This window comes from Suillus subaureus, assembly GCF_016647635.1.
Source record: "Suillus subaureus strain MN1 chromosome Unknown BJ212scaffold_8, whole genome shotgun sequence".
Classification (NCBI taxonomy): domain Eukaryota; kingdom Fungi; phylum Basidiomycota; class Agaricomycetes; order Boletales; family Suillaceae; genus Suillus; species Suillus subaureus.
In genome coordinates this window covers 1,069,640-1,089,999 of record NW_024538564.1, presented here as the reverse complement: position 1 = coordinate 1,089,999, position 20,360 = coordinate 1,069,640, and the positions used below count along the sequence as shown (strand labels likewise).

Below are 20,360 nucleotides of genomic sequence, written 5' to 3'. Positions count from 1 at the left end.
TCTACCAACCCTTTCTGCACTGTGAGTACTAGTTTTCATTCGTTGACACAGTGAGACTGAGGTTAACCACCACATTTCCAGTGTAGCACTAAAATCAATGTTTGCCAAAGCCTGTTCGGTACAGTTTGCTCGTGTCTGGGCCCCAAATCTGGCTTTTATTATCAAACTGGTTTGTCACATTGGTGCCAATAATTACAGGTGGTTGCACCCCAAACCTAGAATGTGTCCACCTTTGACATCTTCTTCAATTGTCAACATCCCAGCACAGCACATATGCCTTCCCATCATGCTCACCACCTGCTTCAGCTTCCATGCCCAGTTCCAGGATGCTCGCACTGGTTTCAAAACCAGTCAGGTCTCACACAACACAGGCACTCACTTCACCCAACTTTACCTGTTTCAGGACCGTCCCCTCAGGATCATCCCCGGCCATCTCATTCACCCTCCCTCCCTTGAGACTTGTCACCACCCTTGAGATTTGTCACCACCCCCTCAAGATTTCTCGCTGCCCCCTCTGGATTTTTCACCCCCACCCTGGCCATCATCTCCCATACTCCCTGATCCAACTCATGAGGATTCAAACACCGACGCAGAATTCACTGACGTGAGTGAGCATTGCTATCGCATGTTCCATTCAAAGTTAAATGGTAAGTTTTGTTCAAGTTTGAATACTCCATTTTTGACTCAAATATATGCTTAGGATGACCATGCATGGCTGATGGGACATTTCTGCCGCATGGTACCCCTCTGACTCCTGCACCACCGAAGGCTCCTGATGATTGGAGCCCATACCGCAATAGAATCAAATTTGAGGCGGCAGAGTTTGCATTCAAAAGATGCCACATGTCAGCGAGGAATTTGGATTTCCTGTGTGACTTGATGGCCATGACACTTGCGAAACACCATGACACCCCTCCATTTGCTGATCACAAAGATCTGCACAATGTCATAGATGCAACGCAGCTTGGTGATGTCCCTTGGCAGTGTTTCTCTGCACAATACACAGGAGAACAACCTGAGGTTGTCCCACCTTGGATGGATGAAGAATTTGAGGTCTGGTATAGGGACCCTTGTGCAATGGCACACAATATACTTGCTAACCCTACCTACAAGGATGAAATTGACTATGTGCCATTTCATGAATATGATGCATCAGATGAGACACACCAATGGAAAGACTTCATGTCCGGAGACTGGGCATGGCAACAGGCAGTATGTCCTCCATCTCTTTCTGGTATCGCTCATTATATAGCTAATATTCCATCAAGGACACCATATCGCAAGATCCAGAAACACACAGATCTGCTTTGATCCCAATCACTCTCGGTAGTGACAAGACTACTGTCTCTGTGGGCACTGGTAATAATGAGTATTACCCCCTCTATGCCTTGATTGGTAATGTATGCAACAACGTAGGATGCGCACACTGTGATGCTCTTGTCATCATCAGTTTCCTCACCATACCCAAAAGTATGTATGTTCATATTTAAATTTCATTATGCTGTTATGGCGAACTAGGATGGGCGCGACGACAGGTACTCGATAAGAGCACGCCTGAAGCCGGATCGTGTCCTTACAAATGTAAGGTTCTTAAGACAAGCCAGAGAGAGTGTCTCTAGCTTGAATATCGGTTATCAGACAACTTAGGATTGGAGGTCCTAAGCAAAGGATAGTCAGGTAAGACCTAGTAGATTAAAGTGAAGATCTATCTAAGTACATGACTGGGTTTATATAGATGTAGGTACTTTAGGGCAGGTATGCATGCGTCATCAATTGAGTCAGAGATAAGAGAGTGAGTCAGCTCGAGTCAGAGATAAGGGGATGAGTCAGCTAGCAATGGTATGCAACAGTTGTGCTGTAATACAGATATAAAAGGACATTAGCCTAATGATGGCACAGCCAGGTGCGGTCATGATGTAATACACAAGTATGAGAAAAAGAGATAGGGGGTAACCACGACTGTAACATTACCCCTCATTTAGTGATGAAGTCACCGACTTCAATTATCCTGGTTAGCCCAGTAGACGGGGTCCGCGTCATAGTTGGAATAGAGGAGATCATCCTGCTCCTCAGTGATGGTGGTTTGCGCCATCTGATCAGCATGAGCGATAGCGTCTTGCTCAATCTCCCAGCAAGCAAGCGCGTCGTAGAAACCGACGTCAGTCCATACCAAAGGGATGACCACTTCTCCTTTTAGCTCTTTGCAAAAGACCGACAGATGGCCGGGTGCGTATTCCTTGCAAACTCTGCAATAGTACACAGGGCAGTTCTTGTGACGATGCCTGGCAACGTGGCAGTTACGGCATATGACATTATCGATCGGTGATGTCTTTACGATTGTGACAGAAGAGGACTGATTTGGGGGAGAGGGTGATCTTGACCATTTAAGTGGTGCTTTAGTTGGGGATACGGAGGCAGCTTGTTTAGCGGCAATGCGTGAAGATCTTCGTTTGAGTGGGAGTCGTTGTGTGGTACGCGTGATGGGGTCAGGAGAAGGAGAAGTTGGTACGTCAAGTATGGCAATAGGAGGGATATTATCATCCTGATGCTCCATGGTAGTCATAACAGGAGCTGGTGGTGGTACGGGAATGACAATGTGAGGGGATGGTGGTCGTGCGACGGGGTCAAGGGCGATACGTTCGGTGACAATGTGGATAGCTTCTTGAATAGTGTCTCTAGTTTCTTCAGGCAACAGGCGGATCGCAGTGTTGCGAATACGTATGTGAAGATGGCAGAAAATGGTTTGATGGCGCTCATCATCAAGGAGAGCGGCGGTACAATCAATAAGACTGGCATCTCTGATAATCCTGATAATAAGGCCACTAGATATTGCTCCCCATTCTCCAAGGAGACAGTCTATTTCTATAGCGTATTGTTGGGAAGTGATGGCGGATTCGAATAGAGCGCTAGTTTCTACTTGGTCAATGACCGAGAAGTAATCGGTGAGGACAGAGTCGTCGGTGAGGGTCAGGGTAGAGTCAGAGGCCGGTGGTGAGGTTACAGGGGATGATGCGTGTTGGGCAAGGTTGGTGGCGGTAATGTTTTGGTAATCAAGGAGGGTCAACAGGTGAGCGTTCCCTTCAGTGATGGTGTTCATGGCTGCAGTAAGTTCTTTGATACAGAGGATACAGAGACATAGTCGTTCGATGTGGGACATTGTTTGAAAATCTATAGCCTATGGGCTTTCTTATAGGCGATGAGAGTATCAGAGGCATTAGCAAGATTTCCTTCTGGAACCCACTCATTGCTGGTGGAAGAATATCCTTTCCAGGATACGAGATAGCGTCTTTGTTTACCCGTCCCTTTATGCGATAAGATCGCATCGATTTCATATTCCTCTTTGTTATTGATGATATCAGGTGGGGGATCATGGTAGTTTGGTCCGTGAACCTCTGTCTCATGATAGGATGATAGTTCCGAAGCATGGAACATGGGATGAACTTTCCATTGTGGAGGTAGTTGGAGTGTGAATGTGATGGGGGAGAGGACAGCGGTGATTGGGAAAGGGCCGTATCGTTTGGGTGCAAGTTTCCATGATGGCAGTTGAGTGATTAGGTTCTTTCCAGATAACCAAACTTTATCTCCTACTTTCCATGGGTGGTACTTCTGTCCATGAGTTCATTTGGCCATTTGTTGCATGGCGAGATTATGACACAAGAGGGCCTCTTCTCTAGACTTCTGAAGGAGGAGTCTTTCTTCTGCTGTGGGAACGGTAGAGTCAGGGAGAGTATGAGGAAGGGCCTGTGGTTCATAGCCCATCATTAAGAAGAAGGGGGACGCATTGCGGGAATCGTGCTTTCAATGGTTATGCACAAATTCTGCCATTGGTAAGTGTTCAACCCAATCTTCCAGGTGGTTCCGGCAATAGATCCGGAGATATGTCTCAAGTTCCTGATTGAGTCATTCAGTCTGGCCATTGGTCTGAGGATGATAAGCGGTGGATGCCGCTATGTCGTATTTCAAGAGCTTGGCGAGGGCTCGTGAGAACTTAGATATGAACTGTGGGCTGCAATCGGAGATGACCTTCTCATGCAAGCTGAACCGTCGGTAGACGTATTTGAAAAATTTCTTGGCGACTCCCTCTGAGGTGATGGTTTTAGTACAAGGGATAAGAATTACCCCCTTCATAAGGCCATGGTCGACCATGACCATGACAGAATCAAAGCTGGCGCAGGGAGGGAGGTCGGTGATCAAATCAACTGAGATTTGCATAAATGGAGCGGAGGTGATGGATGGGATGGGGAGCAGGGGAGGGGCCGGCGGGTGGGTATCGGATTTCATCTGTTGACAAAGGGTGCAACCCTCTACGTACTTTCAGACATATGTGCCCATGGAGGGCCACCAAAAGTCCCGTTTGACTAATTCTTCTGTTTTAAAATGACCGGGGTGACCGGCGGTGGGGTGGTCGTGACATCGTTCTAGAATAAGACGCCGTCCAGCAGGGCGGACATAGGCGCGGTCCTTATAGTAAAGGATATCATCTTTGGTCATCCAATCGGAGAGTGCGGATTTCATCGGGGGAAGGGAAAGACCATCTAGCGCATCAGAGGCAGCAGTGAAGATGGGATCTGGGTCGGTAGGGTCAGGGTTAGCGAGCGTGGTCATGAGCTCAATGTCGAGGAGTCGGACAAACATGGAATCGGGGAGGAGTGTTTCATTGGTGTTATCTTCGGAGGAATCTGATCCATGGTCAGGACGACGAGAGAGAGCATCTGGGGCGACGAGTTTAGTTCCGGCAACGTGATGGAGTTCAATATCATAGCATGACAGAATCAATTGCCATCGAGCTTGTCTGCGAGTCAGCTTTTGTGCGGTTCTGAAATATAGGAGATTCTTGTGATCCGTGAATATGATGACCAGGTGGGCATTTCCTTCTAGATAGTGACGCCACTTGGTGAGGGCGCGAATGACTGCTAGGAGTTCACGATCAAAAATCTGGTAATTTCTCTCTGCCGGGTTCAAGGTTTGCGACAGGTATCCACATGGGTGATAGACACCGTTATCATCAGTTTGGAGTAAGACCGCGCCCGTGGCGACTAGGGATGCATCGGTTGCGACCGCAAATTGTCTACTGGGATCCGGGTTCCGAAGGACTAGTTGCTTCAGAAAGCATTCCTTCAATGTGGTGAAGGTGGATGAACGTCATTCTGTCCAGAGAAATTTGGCGGTTTTCTTGGTGAGGTCAATCAAGGGTCGGGCGATATCAGAGTAATGGGAGATAAAGTTCCGATAGAAGTTGCAAAATCCCAGGAATGACCGAACCTCTTTCACAGTCGTAGGAGCAGGCCAATCCTGAATACCATCGGTTTTGGCGCTATCCATTGCTACACATCTGGGGTGAATTATCATACCAAGGTACTCCACTTCTTGAGCATCAAAGGTGCACTTTTCAGGTTTAAGGAAGAGTCTCTCTTGCCGGATTTTCTCAAGGACACGCCATGTGCATTCATGGTGGGAAGTGAGGTCATTGGAGAAAATCAAGATATCATCCATGTATATGACAAGCCATCCTTCGTTTATTTCTTGTTGAAACATCTTGTTCATATACGCCTGGAAAGTGGCGGGGGAATTGCAAAGACTGAAGAACATGATGTTTGGCTCAAAGAGGCCATATTCCATAGTGAAAGCTGCCTTCCATCTATCTTCCGGATGAATGTGAATATTATTGTATCCCGAACGGACGTCCATTTTTGTGAAATACTTGGCCCCATGTAACCGAGCGACCAGAGAAAGTGGTAATGGGAGTGGGTAGGCGTTCTTGACTGTCCATTCGTTAATATACCAGTAATCCTGACAAGGACAAAGATCCCCGCTCTTCTTTCCTACAAAGAAGAAACCGCTAGCTTGCGGCGACTTTGATTCAGAAATAAACCCTTTCTGTACGTTCTCATCAATGAATGCCTTGACCGCTGTGCGTTCCTTTTTGGATAGTGGATACACCTTAGACGTTTTGGGAATGAAACCAGGTTTAGTTTCTATCCGGTGGTCTATGCCAGGTCATTCAGGCGGTAGTTGGTTCAGACCGTCCTTTGCGAAGATGTCAGCGAAATCATGAAGATAAGGAGGGACGAGTTCTTCGAATGTCTTCATCTTCTGCTTGAGTCCAGCGGCCAACGCAAATTGTTGTGCTTTGTTACTGGTTTTGACGTATTCAGCAGGTTGCGGCAAAGATGCAATAGTAGATCTTTGTTCTGCAACGCTGGTACCGTCCTTGGTTAACGGGGTATCCAGTGAGATGTTGGTGATTACCCAGAGCTCGGTGGCATCAATGGAGTATTCAACCAGGAATTTGTCGTCTTCTAGATGGTAGGTGGAGATTTCATGTATGGGTGGTGCATAGTCCTCTGTCCATACGTCCTCTTTCGTATCGAAAGAATCATCATTGTCATCGGGGATGGGATCTAAGTTTGGCAATGCCGGTGATGTCTCTTCTTCTTTGTCAGTAACGTCTTCTATCGTGGCTCGGGGTGCTGGTTCTTTTGGTAGCATAACCAGTTTTGCAGGAGGCGCCTTTGGCAGCACTACGACTGGAACCAAGTCCATTTTCTCATTCTTTCTTCTTTGAAATAACGGAGGTAGTCTATTCTTCTTCCGTTCGTTATTGACTTCTTCTTCAATCTGGTCACTTTTCTCCATCCTGGAGAGTTCTAGCGTTTCCGCTTTCCATCGGATTACTGGGTCCATGGCATGTAGCCAAGGGATCCCTAGTAAAATCTGATCACGCCGACCAAGTCGCGTGATATTGAACTTTCCTATCATAGATTGTTCGTCTATTTTGACAATGAGGACACAATATCGGGTGATAGCGCCCCCCCTTGCATAACTTCCATCCACGGTGGTAACCCGAAATGGTTTCGATAGTTTATGCATTTGGATTCTGTGAGTTCTGACGAACTCTTCAGAGATAAAGGTTCTGGTGGCGCTGGAGTCAACGACGGCTGTTGTTTCAACGGTTTTCAGACGAGTCTTGGAGATGAGGGAAATGGGAACGCGAAGTTCCTTTCTGATTCCAATACTTTGTACAAGTCTGATAGGTACATTGGAAGATACTGACGTCGATCCAGTCTTCCACATCAAAAATCCTCAGCAAGGCGACGGATCATTGTATCTTCTTCTTCACTATCGCTCATTTCTTCTCTGCGGATAGGGATCTTCTTCTTCTGCGGGCACGCTTTGGTCATGTGCCCCTTCTGGTGACAAGTAAAGCATAAGCCTTTCTTCATATGGTCACTTCTTTCTGCTTCTGTGAGCCAATCTACTTCCATAGCATTTGGGTTGTGTCAGTCGATAGTTGGTCTGGGTACATAGCGTTGTCCTGAGGGTTTAGTGGTAGTTTGATGGTTGGATCGATATGCGACACCCCTCTGGTAATTGCTATCGAGTCTGATGACCGCTGCGATATACTTATCAAAGTCTGTTGGGATAGTTTCCATCTGATAGATGGAATTGATGATTCCTTTCTTCAACCTGTCATTGAGGAACGTAATTAAGACAGCATCCTGCTTGACACCTGCTTGTACAGCGAGGGTTTTGAAGCTGGCAATGTAAGATGTGAGGTCACCCGTCTGTCTTAATGTCCTAAGTTTATTCATGGTGGTACTGACAGCGTCGGCAGGGACGAAGGCTTCCTTGAACTTGGTTTCGAAGTTCGCGAAGGTTCCATACGACTTGGTAGAGGAGTCATCAACTTCAGTGTAGAAAGTGAGTGCCCAACCCATGGCACTGTCTTCTGTCATATACACGAGAGCAGTGATAACCTTCTTCTCATCAGTATTGTAGATTGTAGCATTAAGCGCAAAGTACGCTTTAATTGCATACAACCATCGTAAAGCCTGCTGAGGGCTCCCATTATAAGTGGATGGGGCTCTGGCTTTCAATTCTGGGGTGGTGGACATCCTGAGCATCTAGTCAAGTGATGTTTCTAGTTCAGGGGAACATTCTCGTTCTCTCACTGAGTTCTTCTGGTTTCTGTAACCTCTCTGATGGAGAGGGTCGGTGGTGGACTTTAATCTTTTGTTACGGCGAACTAGGATGGGTGTGACAACAGGTACTCGATAAGAGCACGCCTGAAGCCGGATCATGTCCTTACAAATGTAAGGTTCTTAAGACAAGCCAGAGAGTGTGTCTCTAGCTTGAATATCGGTTATCAGACAACTTAGGATTGGAGGTCCTAAGCAAAGGATAGTCAGGTAAGACCTAGTAGATTAAAGTGAAGATCTATCTAAGTACATGACTGGGTTTATATAGATGTAGGTACTTTAGGGCAGGTATGCATGCGTCATCAATTGAGTCAGAGATAAGAGAGTGAGTCAGCTTGAGTCAGAGATAAGGGGATGAGTCAGCTAGCAACGGTACGCAGCGGTCGTGCTGTAATACAGATATAAAAGGACGTTAGCCTAATGATGGCACAGCCAGGTGTGGTCATGACGTAATACACAAGTATGAGAAAAAGAGATAGGGGGTAACCACGACTGTAACATATGCCTCATCTGACCTGTCTTACAGCTGACAAGACACATTTGAAAGATGACTTATTTCAGATATTTCACCACCAGCTGTTCCACAGCTCATTGTCTGTGATTCTCTCCAGTCTAAAACCTGTTATGACTGAGTATGAGGTCGTGCGCTGTGGAGATGGACACTTTCGGCGTGTCATATATAGTCTAGGATCATACATCACAGATTATGAAGAACAACTAGTGCTATCCTGTATTGTCAAACATTGGTGCCCAAAGTGAGTATTGGCACTTGCAGTCAGTATCCATTCACACTAACAATTTGTGTAGATGCATTGTGGTTCGCACAAACCTTGATGGTGATGCCACCTACCACACCCGCAAGTTTACTGATTTCTTAATCAATGAGCTACATGTGGATGTATTGTGGGATGAATTTGGTCTCATTGGTGATCTTGTCGTGAGTCAAACAAGCCGCTCTCCAATACCAGACTAATCTATTTTGTGTAGCCATTCACTAATGACTTCCCCTGAGCTGACATTCATGAGTTGCTGTCGTTTGACCTCCTCCACCAGCTAATGAAAGGGGCTTTCAAAGACCATCTCGTTGATTGGGTAGCAAAGTACCTCAAGGCCATGCACGGGACCAAATGGTCAGAGGAGATCATGAGCAACATAGATCGCAGGTATGTCAACTTACTCATTTACTCAACAATATTATCTAACAATAAGTCAGAGTTGCTGCTGTACCATCATTCTCTGGTCTACAATATTTCCCTCAAGGCCACGATTTTAAACAGTGGACTGGCGATGATTCCAAAGCACTCATGAAAGTGTTTCTTCTGGCTATTGAAGGTCATGTACCTCAAGACATGGTGCGCACGTTTCGTGCATTGTTAGAATTCTGTTATCTTGTCTGGTGCAATGTCATTACTGAAGATACACTGATTCAGATTCAAGACACACTTGGTCATTTTCATCGATATCACATGATATTTGAAAACATCATTCCCACCTTCTCACTCCCCCATCAGCACTCAATGGTTCATTATGTTGACATGATCAGACTCTTTGGTGCCCCTAACAGACTGTGCTCATCAATCACAGAATCAAAGCACATCAAGGCCATAAAGGAGCCTTGGTGGTGGTCGAACAGGCACAATGCTCTTGGTCAGATGCTTGTGACCAATCAGTGCCTTGATAAGCTCGCAGGGTCCCATGCAGACTTTGATGTGTGAGGGATGCTCACTGGCACAATTTTATCAAGTACTTTAGCTGCTCTTGGTAAGTCTGTTTAAGGTTTCTTTCTCAAATTTCTCACATGCTCAACAGTCATATACAATGGCAGATGAAAACGAACCAGACGCCCCTGCTATTGCACCGCAACCAGATGCCCCCGTCATTGAACCACAACAAGCAGATGATACTGATGATGCTGAAATAGTTGATGGTCCAACAGTGCTCGCTTATGTGGCACTCGCCAAAACTCCTTGTAAGTAATCTCATGCAATGTCCAATCTCAATGCTCACCACTGTATCTCACAGAACAAAAATGGGCACAGACAGTAGCAGCATTGGCACATGAAGTTGCTGTTCCAGATCTACGATGCCTCATTCAGTACTTTCTATTCTCTCAGCTCAACCCAGATGATGCCCACAACCCAAAGATATCCCAGCTGCTAGCTTGCCTCGACATGAAGGCAAGCTTCAGGTCTTCAATTCTGCTGCTGCAATGTTTTATGCTCCCAGTGATCTGAGTGGCATTGGTGGCATGCGACACGAACATATCCATGCATGTCCACTCTAGCGAAATGAGTACCTGCGCAATGATTGCATGTTCATTAACACTGATTCAGATGCTGAAGGGATGCGAGGACTCGAAGTTGTGAGAGTCATATGCTTCTTTTCATTCAAGCACAACTGGGAAGTATATCCTTGCACTCTCATACAGTGGTTTGAGAAGATTGGTGACTGCCCTGATGAAGATACTGGCATGTGGATGGTCGCTCCAAGTTTTCATGAGGACGGCTCAAGGAACCTTGCTGTCATTCACATCGAGACAGTCTTCTGTGCAGCACACTTGATAGCTATCTATGGTTCAGAGTACATTCCTCACTCCCTCAATTTTTATCATTCTCTTGACACTTTCGGCTCATTTTATGTCAACAAATACGCTGACCACCACACATTCAAGATAGCATCCTGACTGGATTACATAGGTGGGTTCTCAATCCAATTCTTGGTCCATTGCTAATGGTCAGGTCCTGGGACATCGCATGAAGAACACCCAGTCAAAACTTGCACAGATGCTGACACAGTACCCTTAGTCCTGTTTCTGGAGAACTTCATATCCTTCCTATTCCCTTGTTCGCGCAACCCATTACATCAACTGTCCAGGCCAGCTCCTCTGAGAAGGAAAATTCAGGCAATGTCAAGGAGCTTCTGGTCCTGTTTCTGGAGAACTTCATATCCTTCCTAATCCCTTGTTCGCACAACCCGTTGTAGGGAACAAGAATCCTCTAGGCGTATATTGCGCATATTTCGACCCATGACAATTGGTATAGTGTGCAACTCACTATCTATGACTTTCCTGTGAAATGCGCCAGAGGCGCGACACTTTCCCACATTATGCGACGCATTCCTGCGCACACGCTTAGCGCGCTCTTCCCGCACTTGGTCGCACTTTGTCATGCAGCATCCCAGAGCATCCATCCATCGTCCAACCAGTTCCCTAGTGAGTCCTTTCTTGTTTATTCTCATTATCAGACCATATTTAGTATTAGTATGACATTATTTCATTATGGACCCTTACTTACATACTTAGAGCGCTCCCTATTCACTTCCGAGCCCTGGGAGCACGCCTAGGCACAGCTTACCTGTTGCCTAGGAAGTTTTCATAAAACCAACCACCACCACAGAAAATAGGAACCATCATCATGTCACTTAGTATCTCATAGTCAGAATCTATCATCTTCAGCCAGCATGCTATAGTCATCACCCTAGTCTTCAGCAGCAGCCAATCATCATCTCTTACACGTTTGCGCACTGTGTGTGCCCTATTCCCATGCTTCGCACACCTATGCGCTTGACATTCCCACACACACGCTTTCAGCGCGCTTCACCAGAGTTGATCTGGTGTCACTTCATGGATACTTGCTTTCTTTGCTTCCCTTAAGGGTCAAACATATCGCCTGGCACACTTCGACCAACACTTAGAGAGTCAGTAGCCTTCCTCTCACCCCAGAGGTAGAGGTTTTCTTTCTTTCTTTAGCTCTGCAAGCCCAGCAGAGTTGTTGAACCTTCACCGTTACATCAACCATCCAGGCCAGCTCCTCTGAGAAGGAAAATTCAGGCAATGTCAATGTTCGTGCAACCCATTACATCAACCCCATTGAATGAGTAAGTTCCCTTCTATCCTAGTTTATACAGCTGGATTGATGAGTTATAGACCTGCTGGATTTGATGGTGATGATGTGCTTACAGTCATGAAGCAATATTGGAAAGACTCATATGGGAATATCAGGCAAGCACCTCACCCTCATCCTAATTTTGACCAATAATGACCGGATTCTATAGATATCCTTATGATTCATCCACAGAAAGTAATACTGTTGAGCTCATTCATGACACATTCCAAAGTCTCAGTGATTGGGATGGCTTTATGGTCGATGGATACAACGGCGTTGCAATGGACACTCACATCTACCAGATGTTTTCAGATGAGGTATGCACCCTTTCTTCTGACACAACAATGTATTAACAATGTGAATAGCAAGTTGCCTACAACTATTCCCAACACATCAAGGAGGCATGCAGTCACAGGTCTAGCCTCTCGCCATCACAAAGCTGAGTCTCACCATCACCACCATGAAGCTGGATCTTTCCTCAGGCGTGTCCACCATGCCATCATGGCCCTTGGCTTATGGGAAGGTCGTGCTGTTGCATTCATTCTTGGTGAGTGCTTACCTTGTACCACTAAAATTTCTCTGATCTTCCTATTCCCTTGTTCATGCAACCCATTACATCAACCATCCAGGCCAGCTCCTCTGAGAAGGAAAATTCAGGCAATGTCAAGGAGCTTCTTCCTGATGGGTCTGTCTTGCGGGTCTATCGCCATCATGAAGCTGAGTCTCACCATCACCACCACAAAGCTGGATCTTTCCTCAGGCGTGTCCACCATGCCATCATGGCCCTTGGCTTATGGGAAGGTCGTGCTGTTGCATTCATTCTCAGTGAGTGCTTACCTTGTACCGCTAAAACTTCTCTGATCTTCCTTCTAATTGACCTTCCTTCCCAAAGCGCGTCGAGCTGAAGTGCTTAGAGCATGAGCGCCAAAGGTTATTGCAACAGAAAATGTTCAAGGATTGAATGCACGCACTCAAACAACAGCAGGCACAGGAGTTGCTTAGCATTCATTATGACCCCACTGCCTCAGCTCATCTTGCAGTCTCGGTGCCCAGAGACCCATTCTAAGGCTGTCAGTTCTTGAGGATGAAGTCCAGGTGGCTTACATGTCAGCAACGCACAGTGTTGTTCAAGGAGGTCGTGTCCTCTATGGACTGTAAGTTGTTCACCCTCAACGCAGCCAAATGTGCTCTTGCGTTTTACTCTAAACTACTAACATCAACCAAAATGCTAGTTTACAGGTCCATCCCGCCGCTCCCAGACACCGAATCACCAAGATGATAATATCAACTTCAAGATCGGTAAGTTCGCAGCTCATCTGCTGTAATATTTCCACTCACCTTAACCTGCAGTCACACTGCACTCGCATTCAGTTTCGACCCTTGCGCCCCAAGACCCTCTTCAGTCTCTCCCACAACCCCAGTGGGACCTCTGAGTCCACCTGCCATCCCACATCCTCATTCACCTCTGCGAGTGCATGAGTGGCAGCCTCTGTCCACTGGCATTTTCGCTCCTGCCCGCAATGCACGTTGGAGTCCATTGATCTTGGTTTATCTGTCGTTCCAGCATCATCAATGAACAAACAACGAGCCAAAGCCTGAGGACATACCAGATCACGCTCGAGATCTTTGTTCAGATGAGTATAGAGTTCAAATCATGAGTAGTAGTAGTAGATCAATAATGATGTATTGCAACTTGCAGCGCTTGTTTTGGCAATGGTAATTGATCTTGCCTTGCACTGCTTTTCGGCACTTAAATTCCATGTGCTTCCTTACTTGACTTGTCAAACTCAAAGCAAAGTGAATAATTATAGATAAGTTAAAAATAAGTTTTAATTTTCAAAATAAGCTGTGCTAAGGAATGTGTGAATTTACTGATGTACTAAGTAAAACTACACATCACTTGCAGCATCCTTGCTGTCATCACTGTCCATCGCATCCTCATCTTCATCACCGTCCATGATATCAAGCCCTTCTAAACCCTGTTCCAGTACGACATGCTGATACTGAGTCCACATCGCTGCTGCAATGTGATCACACATTGCAGCTCCTTGACAGAATTCATTCTCATTATCCTCCTCAATAGCTGCAGCATCATCTTCCACGGCCATGTCAGTGCCAAGACCATCCTCCAAAAATCTGTCTTCATCATCTTCATTATCAGTGGGTGGATGACCCTTGCTAGGATCATGTATACAAATGTAATTGTGTATGGCACACAGCGTAGCTGGAATTTGCGCTTGAATCTCCATAGCATATGCAGGTGGTAGAAGTAGTATGTGAAATCATTGCTTAAGAACACCAAAGATGCGCTTGACGACATTTCATGCTGACACATGACATAAATTGAACAATTCTTCTTTATTCGAGGGCCTGTAAAACTTAGAACTTAGCACAATGTTTGTGAATCAATTGAGAACTTACTGCAAATTTACATGACCCCATTCAGCAAGGTGATAACGCATGCTTTGGTAGGGCACAAGTAGCCTGGGATGTAGAGGGTATCCTGCATCTGCAAGAAAATATTTTCCAGGGGGAGTGCAAAAGCCAAAAGCGCAGGCATCCTCATAGATGCATGCATCAGTGGCCAACCCTTCCCAGCCCATAAGTGTGTATGTGAAGTTGAGATTGAAGTTGCAAGCAAAGAGGCAATTCTGGGATATGAAGCCCTTGCGGTTACAATAAACAGGACAATCAATGGCCTTAGGTGTGACATGGATATGACTGCCATCAAGTGCCCCAATAGCATCCTTGAAAAAGGGCCACCATTTAGGGTTCTTCCAAATTTCGTGAGGGACTGAACCATCTGGAAAGCATACATATTTTGGATAGAATGGGTCAGACATGAAAATGACAAGCATCTTGCGGAAATAACTACATACTATCAAATACTGTCCCTGAAAATAAAATAAAAAAACTCACTATGAAATCATTTCATTCAAGCATTGGAATCTCTCCACAACATGCCTGATTGATAGGCCAGTCACAGAGGTGTAGAGAAAAATCAAAAGTTGTTCCTCAAGGGAGACAAACTTGGAGTCTGAATGGCCCATGGTGCGAAGCTCAGAGATAAGCTCCACAAAAGCATTGGCATGCATGCCAAGCTCACACCTGATGCATTCTGGGTGACTGGTGAGCAAATCGATAACCCAGTCTTGCCCGGATAGAGCTGAAGTATGGTAGGGTTCTGGATCTTTAGGATATATGGACTGTAGTATACTATGTGTTGCAGCAACAACAATACTGATTACTAGTACCATACACTTGAGTAGTCGGTCCCGGACCTCTGGTCGAGGATTTGTCACGAGCGCAGCTAGGCGTTGACGATCCATTTCGAACCCCAGTGGTTGAGGATCCATGAGTCGACAAGGAATATATCATACCCTCGCCACTATCGCTGATCATATCGATAAGCGGCCAAATTCAAGCTCCGATTGATCTGGATGATTCAGCCGAGAAGTTTGCGCAATACAATTTCCCGAATATTGCCAACATTGAGTTTCCGAACTAGCTCTCAGTTGCTTCTACTGCCAGGTACAATTCCAAATCCGCCCTTGCAATATTAGCAGTAAGATTCTTCGCAATCATACCACGCTGGACACTTCATTTCGAAATGGTCTGTCGAAGGCCGATCAAAGATGCGGCGATCTGCCAACTTATCATGATGATTACCGCATGAAATCAATAGCATTCCGCTATGCGGAAAAAGTTTAAATGGACGGTATAAGTATGGATGTCGCAGATATAAGTAAATTGAGCAGTGAATTACGCCAAAACACCCTAAATTCCTGCATCCCCATCCACCTACTTTCGCAATGGTTGAGGGCCAAATTTCGTATTGGTGAATGTCAGGTACCGTTCGTTAACCGCTTCCCAGTTCAGTACGCTCCAGAACTCCTTCATGTATTTCTCCTTACCCCACACTCCATGGTCGAGAAGCCAGCAATGCTCGTGGATGCTGACACAGAACAAGGGGTAGATCTTTTCACCCAGGTTACGTAGGCTCCTCGCGGAAGGGTCAAGCGCCCGATCTGCGGGCTCATTATCATAGAAAGAACGCGCGCCGTCTAAGTGGCTGCACGGTGATGAGTGCAGCGTTCGTACGGGGGCAGAGGGATGCAGTGGCGCAGGGCCATGTGACATGCCTGACGTGGGTGATGTCGGTGTGTTGCCCAGCCCTGTATTCAATTGCGTTGGCTGTGGGCCATCACGGAACCTGCCCTCGTGAAGCACCTCATGACGAGCGGCAGGGTTTTCCGTGCACGCACGCGAGCGAATAAGAAGTGTACCGGCCGCGAAGGTGGGCTGAATGGCAAGGTTGCCTACGGCGTCCGTGATAAACCAGATGTATCCCGACCCCGACATTCCTCTGGCGGCGGAAGAAAAGTTATTGATGAAATGCGGCAAGCTACCGAATTGGGCGCGGATGGATGGGGCTATGAGAAGATTGTGGATCTTATCTTCGTAGTCCTCATCGTTTTTTGGGGGTCGCTGTCAAGTAAATTAGTATGGTGTAATAACGAGATGGGGGAGTTGGACGTACAAGGCAGTTGAGGAAGAACGAATTGTTGAGGGCGTGGCTTGCATAGGAGAAGCCAAGGGCATCTTTTCCAGAGCTAGCAGTGTCTATCACGAGTTGCGTGACGCTCTTTCGCTGGTCAGCAGCATCTGTACATGTGTAAGTCATAAGGGAGCTGCCCATAAAACCTCACTGACCAGGAAACATCTCGTTCAACCGGTCGAGGAGACCTTGCTGGTACTCCTCGGAAACAATTTTAAGCGTCCTTGGCGACATAAAATTTGCAAGGCCCTCATCGACATTGTAGTCGAGTTCTATCCGAGAGTGAAGGTGTCTCCGTGCACCCCAAAATTGCCTTGGACATTTCGTGCTCTTCCATGCAGACAATGCACTCGCAAGGGAAGACGACGCTCGCAGACCAGCAATGCTCATGACGAAAAATAGAGACTACAGATTATGTAGAAGGTAGCTCGGCCTTGGACGAGACGTGCAAGTTAGCGAAAGACTTATTTTTTGAACGTGACGGGTCGGGGTCTTTTCAAGTCGCCGACCTTCTTTGTTTGGACGAGACTGTTTCTTCCACGTCGTCGTCACTTTCAAGTAAAGCAGTTTGTTAGCCGTCACTCGTTCAGCATGGCTGGCCCAAAGTCATCCTCAAAATCATCACCTACGTCGTCAGAAACCTCTGTGGCAGTTTCAACGTTGTGGAAATCATATCTTGATCAGACCCCCGACCGCCTCAAGTTCATCGACGCTTTCTTGGCGTTCATCGTGCTTAGTGGGGTGCTGCAGTTCGTATATTGCGTACTTGTCACGAACTTTCCTTTCAATGCATTCCTTGCCGGGTGAGTTTGCTGGTTAGCGTGTCAGACATGTATTGAGTGTCGTCACAGCTTTGCAAGTTCGGTAGGCCAGTTCGTTCTGACTGCGTCCCTCCGCGCACAAGTCAACCCCGAAAACAGATCCGAGTTCAAGGAAGTCTCGCCTGAAAGGTATTTGCATCCTTTCTTACTTTTACATGGATCCTCATTTTCTGCCAGAGCATTCGCAGACTTTGCCCTTGGCTCCATTGTGCTACACTTCTTCGTATTTAACTTCCTCGGATGAATGTGTATAATATTACGTGGAGTCGCGCAAGCACACAATTGTGCTGCAACCAGCTCGTTAAGCTTAAGGCCGTAAGCAGATTCTGTGTCCTTCAGAGTAAAATATTACAACGTAGTGAGTGCGGTCTGTTATCACGAATTGGCAGGAGAAATGCAGATGGGACTTGGGGACTTCAATGCCTCCTCTCGAAATAAGTGGAACGCTGTTGTACGTTGTTGTCAGTGGCGTGCAGTGTGAGATACGATGATAGAATGTCTGTCACGTACCCCGAATATGACGACTGCGAAGTCGAATGCGTATTCACCTAAAACACATGAGCAAATGAAAGAGTTGATGCTGGACGAGTCTACAGACCAATTTCAAGATACGACCGCAGCAGCTCTAGTCAAGAACAACGTGTGAACAAGTGCTCTCAGGTCAGGTCACTCAGCTGGGACTCACGGCGAATGTCCTTGTTTGGAACTTGAGACAGTGCAGGTCTGCAGTGGTATGAGAACATTTCGCACTAGCAACATGGTAAACGTACGTGAGGCCTGTTGAGCGCCTTATGCCAGCGAGGAATGCACTGATGATGAATGCATCTAAACCGAGGTGAAACAGCCACCCAAGCATCCTTGTAGGTTTACGAATAAAGTGAAGCAGACGCTGGCGTTAACTAGTAACTTCTGTAGTCGTGGACAAGGCAACCGGGTGATTACTGTCACTGAGTGAAGGGCGGCCCTAGTCAATGCACCATGCATAGATTCCCACGCAGGCTGATAAGATCATGCACAGCTCTATGTCATTTCAAGGAAGGTCTGGTTCCCTAGTCACCGCCGTCCATTCATCTGTAACTAATTCAGGAAGAGACTGGACGTCGCTGTCAGAGCTTCAGGCAGCCTAGAAAGTCCTCCACGCAGCTCTCCAACAATTGGGTTCTTCGGTTCAGCACTCTAATGGTGGCTGATCGTTTTGAATGTTGAATTCCTTGTATGTTATGATTTTACAGCTGACCAGCTTGTATATGTAGTTACTAAACATACCAGGTACAACGTTCTCCACTCACTCTACAATTCTCCGCACCTCCTCCCGCACGTATCCGTCTTCTCCCTCTAGCCGTCACCTTCATACCAGCACAATCTTCACTCAGTGGATGCGCCACGTCACCAAGATTCAACACCCAACGCTCATCGGAGCTTCGACGGTGGTATTCACGTAACACCACCTTTGTGCTAAGGTTGTTTCCCTCACACTGGCAAACATACCTCACCATCCAAAAGCCTCCCTATACCAAACAGCCAAAACTACGGCCAACCCACGACACACATTTCCCTCGAACGTTCTCAACATTTGCTAAAAGTGGCCCTACTTTCGCTCAACGATGGTAAATACCTTCCAGTTCTCCCCAACTTGTATTAGTACTGCATAGGTATGTAAGTAAAGATATGTTTTCAACTAGGTGAATACTTGCCGGAACATTCCTACTTGTCTTCGTTATAGGTAATCGGAAATTAGATCCCAAGAGCCTCATCCTCGGCTGAATAGGTACGTCAGCATCGTGGTGGTAACTGACGGTCATGAATACTTGCAGCTCCTCTTGTCGACGCCATCGCAGTAGTAGGCAATCGACCAGAAGGCTGCAATGGCCCCATCCTCTGAGTCACACTTTGCTACAGCTGCATGATATGTTAATAACTATAATGCTACTGATATCATGAACACTCGCAGGAATCCGTAATCACTTCTGACATGGGGTATGCGACTGCAAGGACCACCATGCAGGCGAGTGCACTAAGAAGGAGATAGCGTTGCATGTTTGAAGTTAAGAGGAACAAAGGTCAGACTCGAAGTGTTCACTTTGTTAGTGCCTACGTTGAAAATTCAGAGGTCCTTATATCTTTTTGTAGGTTTGCTTAACCCGTTAGACCTTGAAATATGACGTGGCATGACGTTCAGTTGAACTACCATGAAGCACTTTGTCCCTTCAATTTTGAAACGAGTTCGGGGTGATGCGGCGACCAGCAGATATCTAATAACATATGTGGGGACGGAATTCGAACGTTTGATCTCGCGGAAGCAATTCGCGTGACTCCCCTGTCTGTGCTCCACATGCTGGCGAGCTTTTTATATGCGTGCGTTGTTCGCTTATCTCTATCCCTCCTTTTGCAATACGCACCGGAGCAAACTCCAGACTACATCGCGATATGGTGCGAAATGCGGGAGTCAACATCACCGCTCTTCATCGCAGATTCAAATCCCTCATACCGGAGAGATACATCGCCTGCCTTGCCATCACCTTCTCTTTCAATCCAGTGCGTTAAAGCTGGACCGTAAATTGCAAACAGTTTCCCTTGCGACCTGGTTATGCGACGACATTCAACGGGTATCAAGGGCTGACGTTAGAGAAGCCACGCTTGACCTGCGCGCAGATTCATTCGCACACGGACAGCTGTACACCACACTTTCAAGAGTGCGATGTTGGCAGGACGTTCGAACGTTATTTGCAAGATAAGAAGAAAAAAAGACAACAGCAAACAAACATCTCTTATTGTAATTCGCAGTAGAAAACGTCCGAAGGTGAACGGAGCGCTTGTACTAATTATAATCAATGTCCCTTGCAGTCCGACGGAGCAACTCGACAAGCTCGCGAAGATTCCCAGTAGCCATTAGGTCATCAACTGCCTTGGGTGTCACAGGTCCAGATATTGTATAGTCCCGCTCGTCAGCCACCAGGTCTTCTGTAAATTGAGATGGTCTTGCTCGTAAATAAACTTCAGAACTTATAGTGCTTCAAATGTGGTTGGAGATAAGTTGCCGTGCCGTAGAGTGCAAGTCTCTTTGTTCGATGAAAATATGCGCTCGGAAGGCACAGATAAAGCTTGACCACTGCAGGGC

The 20,360-nt window shown here is 46.6% G+C and overlaps 7 protein-coding genes across 7 annotated transcripts; 5 read left to right on the top strand and 2 right to left on the bottom strand.

The window, feature by feature from the left end:
* Positions 1 to 711: 711 nt before the first annotated feature.
* BJ212DRAFT_1266347 (uncharacterized protein) lies at positions 712 to 1,490 on the top strand (the record flags this gene model as incomplete). Its single annotated transcript, XM_041330559.1, has 2 exons — positions 712 to 1,212; positions 1,269 to 1,490. The coding sequence occupies 2 exons, from the start codon at positions 712 to 714 to the stop codon at positions 1,488 to 1,490; spliced, it is 723 nt and encodes a 240-aa protein (XP_041195845.1).
* A 7,545-nt stretch (positions 1,491 to 9,035) lies between these two features.
* BJ212DRAFT_1478677 (uncharacterized protein) lies at positions 9,036 to 10,662 on the top strand (the record flags this gene model as incomplete). Its single annotated transcript, XM_041339739.1, has 6 exons — positions 9,036 to 9,142; positions 9,193 to 9,331; positions 9,491 to 9,688; positions 9,732 to 9,740; positions 9,789 to 9,948; positions 10,313 to 10,662. The coding sequence occupies 6 exons, from the start codon at positions 9,036 to 9,038 to the stop codon at positions 10,660 to 10,662; spliced, it is 963 nt and encodes a 320-aa protein (XP_041195844.1).
* Positions 10,663 to 12,015: 1,353 nt separating this feature from the next.
* On the top strand, positions 12,016 to 13,296 carry BJ212DRAFT_1553416 (uncharacterized protein; the record flags this gene model as incomplete). Its single annotated transcript, XM_041341931.1, has 6 exons — positions 12,016 to 12,180; positions 12,285 to 12,410; positions 12,493 to 12,688; positions 12,985 to 13,017; positions 13,103 to 13,162; positions 13,235 to 13,296. The coding sequence occupies 6 exons, from the start codon at positions 12,016 to 12,018 to the stop codon at positions 13,294 to 13,296; spliced, it is 642 nt and encodes a 213-aa protein (XP_041195843.1).
* A 2,179-nt stretch (positions 13,297 to 15,475) lies between these two features.
* Positions 15,476 to 16,923, bottom strand: BJ212DRAFT_1427822 (Manganese/iron superoxide dismutase). Its single transcript, XM_041337663.1, has 3 exons — positions 16,577 to 16,923; positions 16,404 to 16,528; positions 15,476 to 16,351 (listed from the first exon to the last, which is right to left on the bottom strand). The coding sequence occupies exons 1-3, from the start codon at positions 16,809 to 16,811 to the stop codon at positions 15,665 to 15,667; spliced, it is 1,047 nt and encodes a 348-aa protein (XP_041195842.1). The 5' UTR covers positions 16,812 to 16,923; the 3' UTR covers positions 15,476 to 15,664.
* BJ212DRAFT_1340907 (DAD/Ost2) lies at positions 16,924 to 17,689 on the top strand. Its single transcript, XM_041335124.1, has 3 exons — positions 16,924 to 17,224; positions 17,273 to 17,371; positions 17,420 to 17,689. Exons 1-3 carry the CDS (start codon positions 17,013 to 17,015, stop codon positions 17,484 to 17,486), a joined length of 378 nt encoding a protein of 125 aa, XP_041195841.1. The 5' UTR covers positions 16,924 to 17,012; the 3' UTR covers positions 17,487 to 17,689.
* BJ212DRAFT_1340903 (DUF1748-domain-containing protein) lies at positions 17,528 to 18,214 on the bottom strand. Its single transcript, XM_041335123.1, has 5 exons — positions 18,013 to 18,214; positions 17,928 to 17,965; positions 17,841 to 17,867; positions 17,753 to 17,790; positions 17,528 to 17,688 (listed from the first exon to the last, which is right to left on the bottom strand). The coding sequence occupies exons 1-5, from the start codon at positions 18,096 to 18,098 to the stop codon at positions 17,659 to 17,661; spliced, it is 219 nt and encodes a 72-aa protein (XP_041195840.1). The 5' UTR covers positions 18,099 to 18,214; the 3' UTR covers positions 17,528 to 17,658.
* A 950-nt stretch (positions 18,215 to 19,164) lies between these two features.
* BJ212DRAFT_1038361 (uncharacterized protein) lies at positions 19,165 to 19,996 on the top strand. The gene is made up of 2 exons (XM_041328905.1): positions 19,165 to 19,302; positions 19,373 to 19,996. Exon 2 carries the CDS (start codon positions 19,594 to 19,596, stop codon positions 19,975 to 19,977), a length of 384 nt encoding a protein of 127 aa, XP_041195839.1. The 5' UTR covers positions 19,165 to 19,302; positions 19,373 to 19,593; the 3' UTR covers positions 19,978 to 19,996.
* The last annotated feature ends 364 nt before the right edge of the window (positions 19,997 to 20,360 follow it).

Bases quoted from the DNA above. Each gene is read 5' to 3' on its own strand.
- BJ212DRAFT_1427822 (XM_041337663.1), bottom strand. From the start codon at position 16,811: ATGAGCATTGCTGGTCTGCGAGCGTCGTCTTCCCTTGCGAGTGCATTG. The intron at 16,529-16,576 runs GTCAGTGAGGTT...ACACATGTACAG, and splicing joins GTTGAACGAGATGTTTCCTG to ATGCTGCTGACCAGCGAAAG. The intron at 16,352-16,403 runs GTACGTCCAACT...TTTACTTGACAG, and splicing joins CGTTCTTCCTCAACTGCCTT to CGACCCCCAAAAAACGATGA.
- BJ212DRAFT_1340907 (XM_041335124.1), top strand. From the start codon at position 17,013: ATGGCTGGCCCAAAGTCATCCTCAAAATCATCACCTACGTCGTCAGAA. The intron at 17,225-17,272 runs GTGAGTTTGCTG...GTGTCGTCACAG, and splicing joins TTCAATGCATTCCTTGCCGG to CTTTGCAAGTTCGGTAGGCC. The intron at 17,372-17,419 runs GTATTTGCATCC...ATTTTCTGCCAG, and splicing joins AAGGAAGTCTCGCCTGAAAG to AGCATTCGCAGACTTTGCCC.
- BJ212DRAFT_1340903 (XM_041335123.1), bottom strand. From the start codon at position 18,098: ATGCTTGGGTGGCTGTTTCACCTCGGTTTAGATGCATTCATCATCAGT. The intron at 17,966-18,012 runs GTACGTTTACCA...ATACCACTGCAG, and splicing joins AGGCGCTCAACAGGCCTCAC to ACCTGCACTGTCTCAAGTTC. The intron at 17,689-17,752 runs GTACGTGACAGA...AACGTACAACAG, and splicing joins TCGCAGTCGTCATATTCGGG to CGTTCCACTTATTTCGAGAG.
- BJ212DRAFT_1038361 (XM_041328905.1), top strand. From the start codon at position 19,594: ATGCGTGCGTTGTTCGCTTATCTCTATCCCTCCTTTTGCAATACGCAC.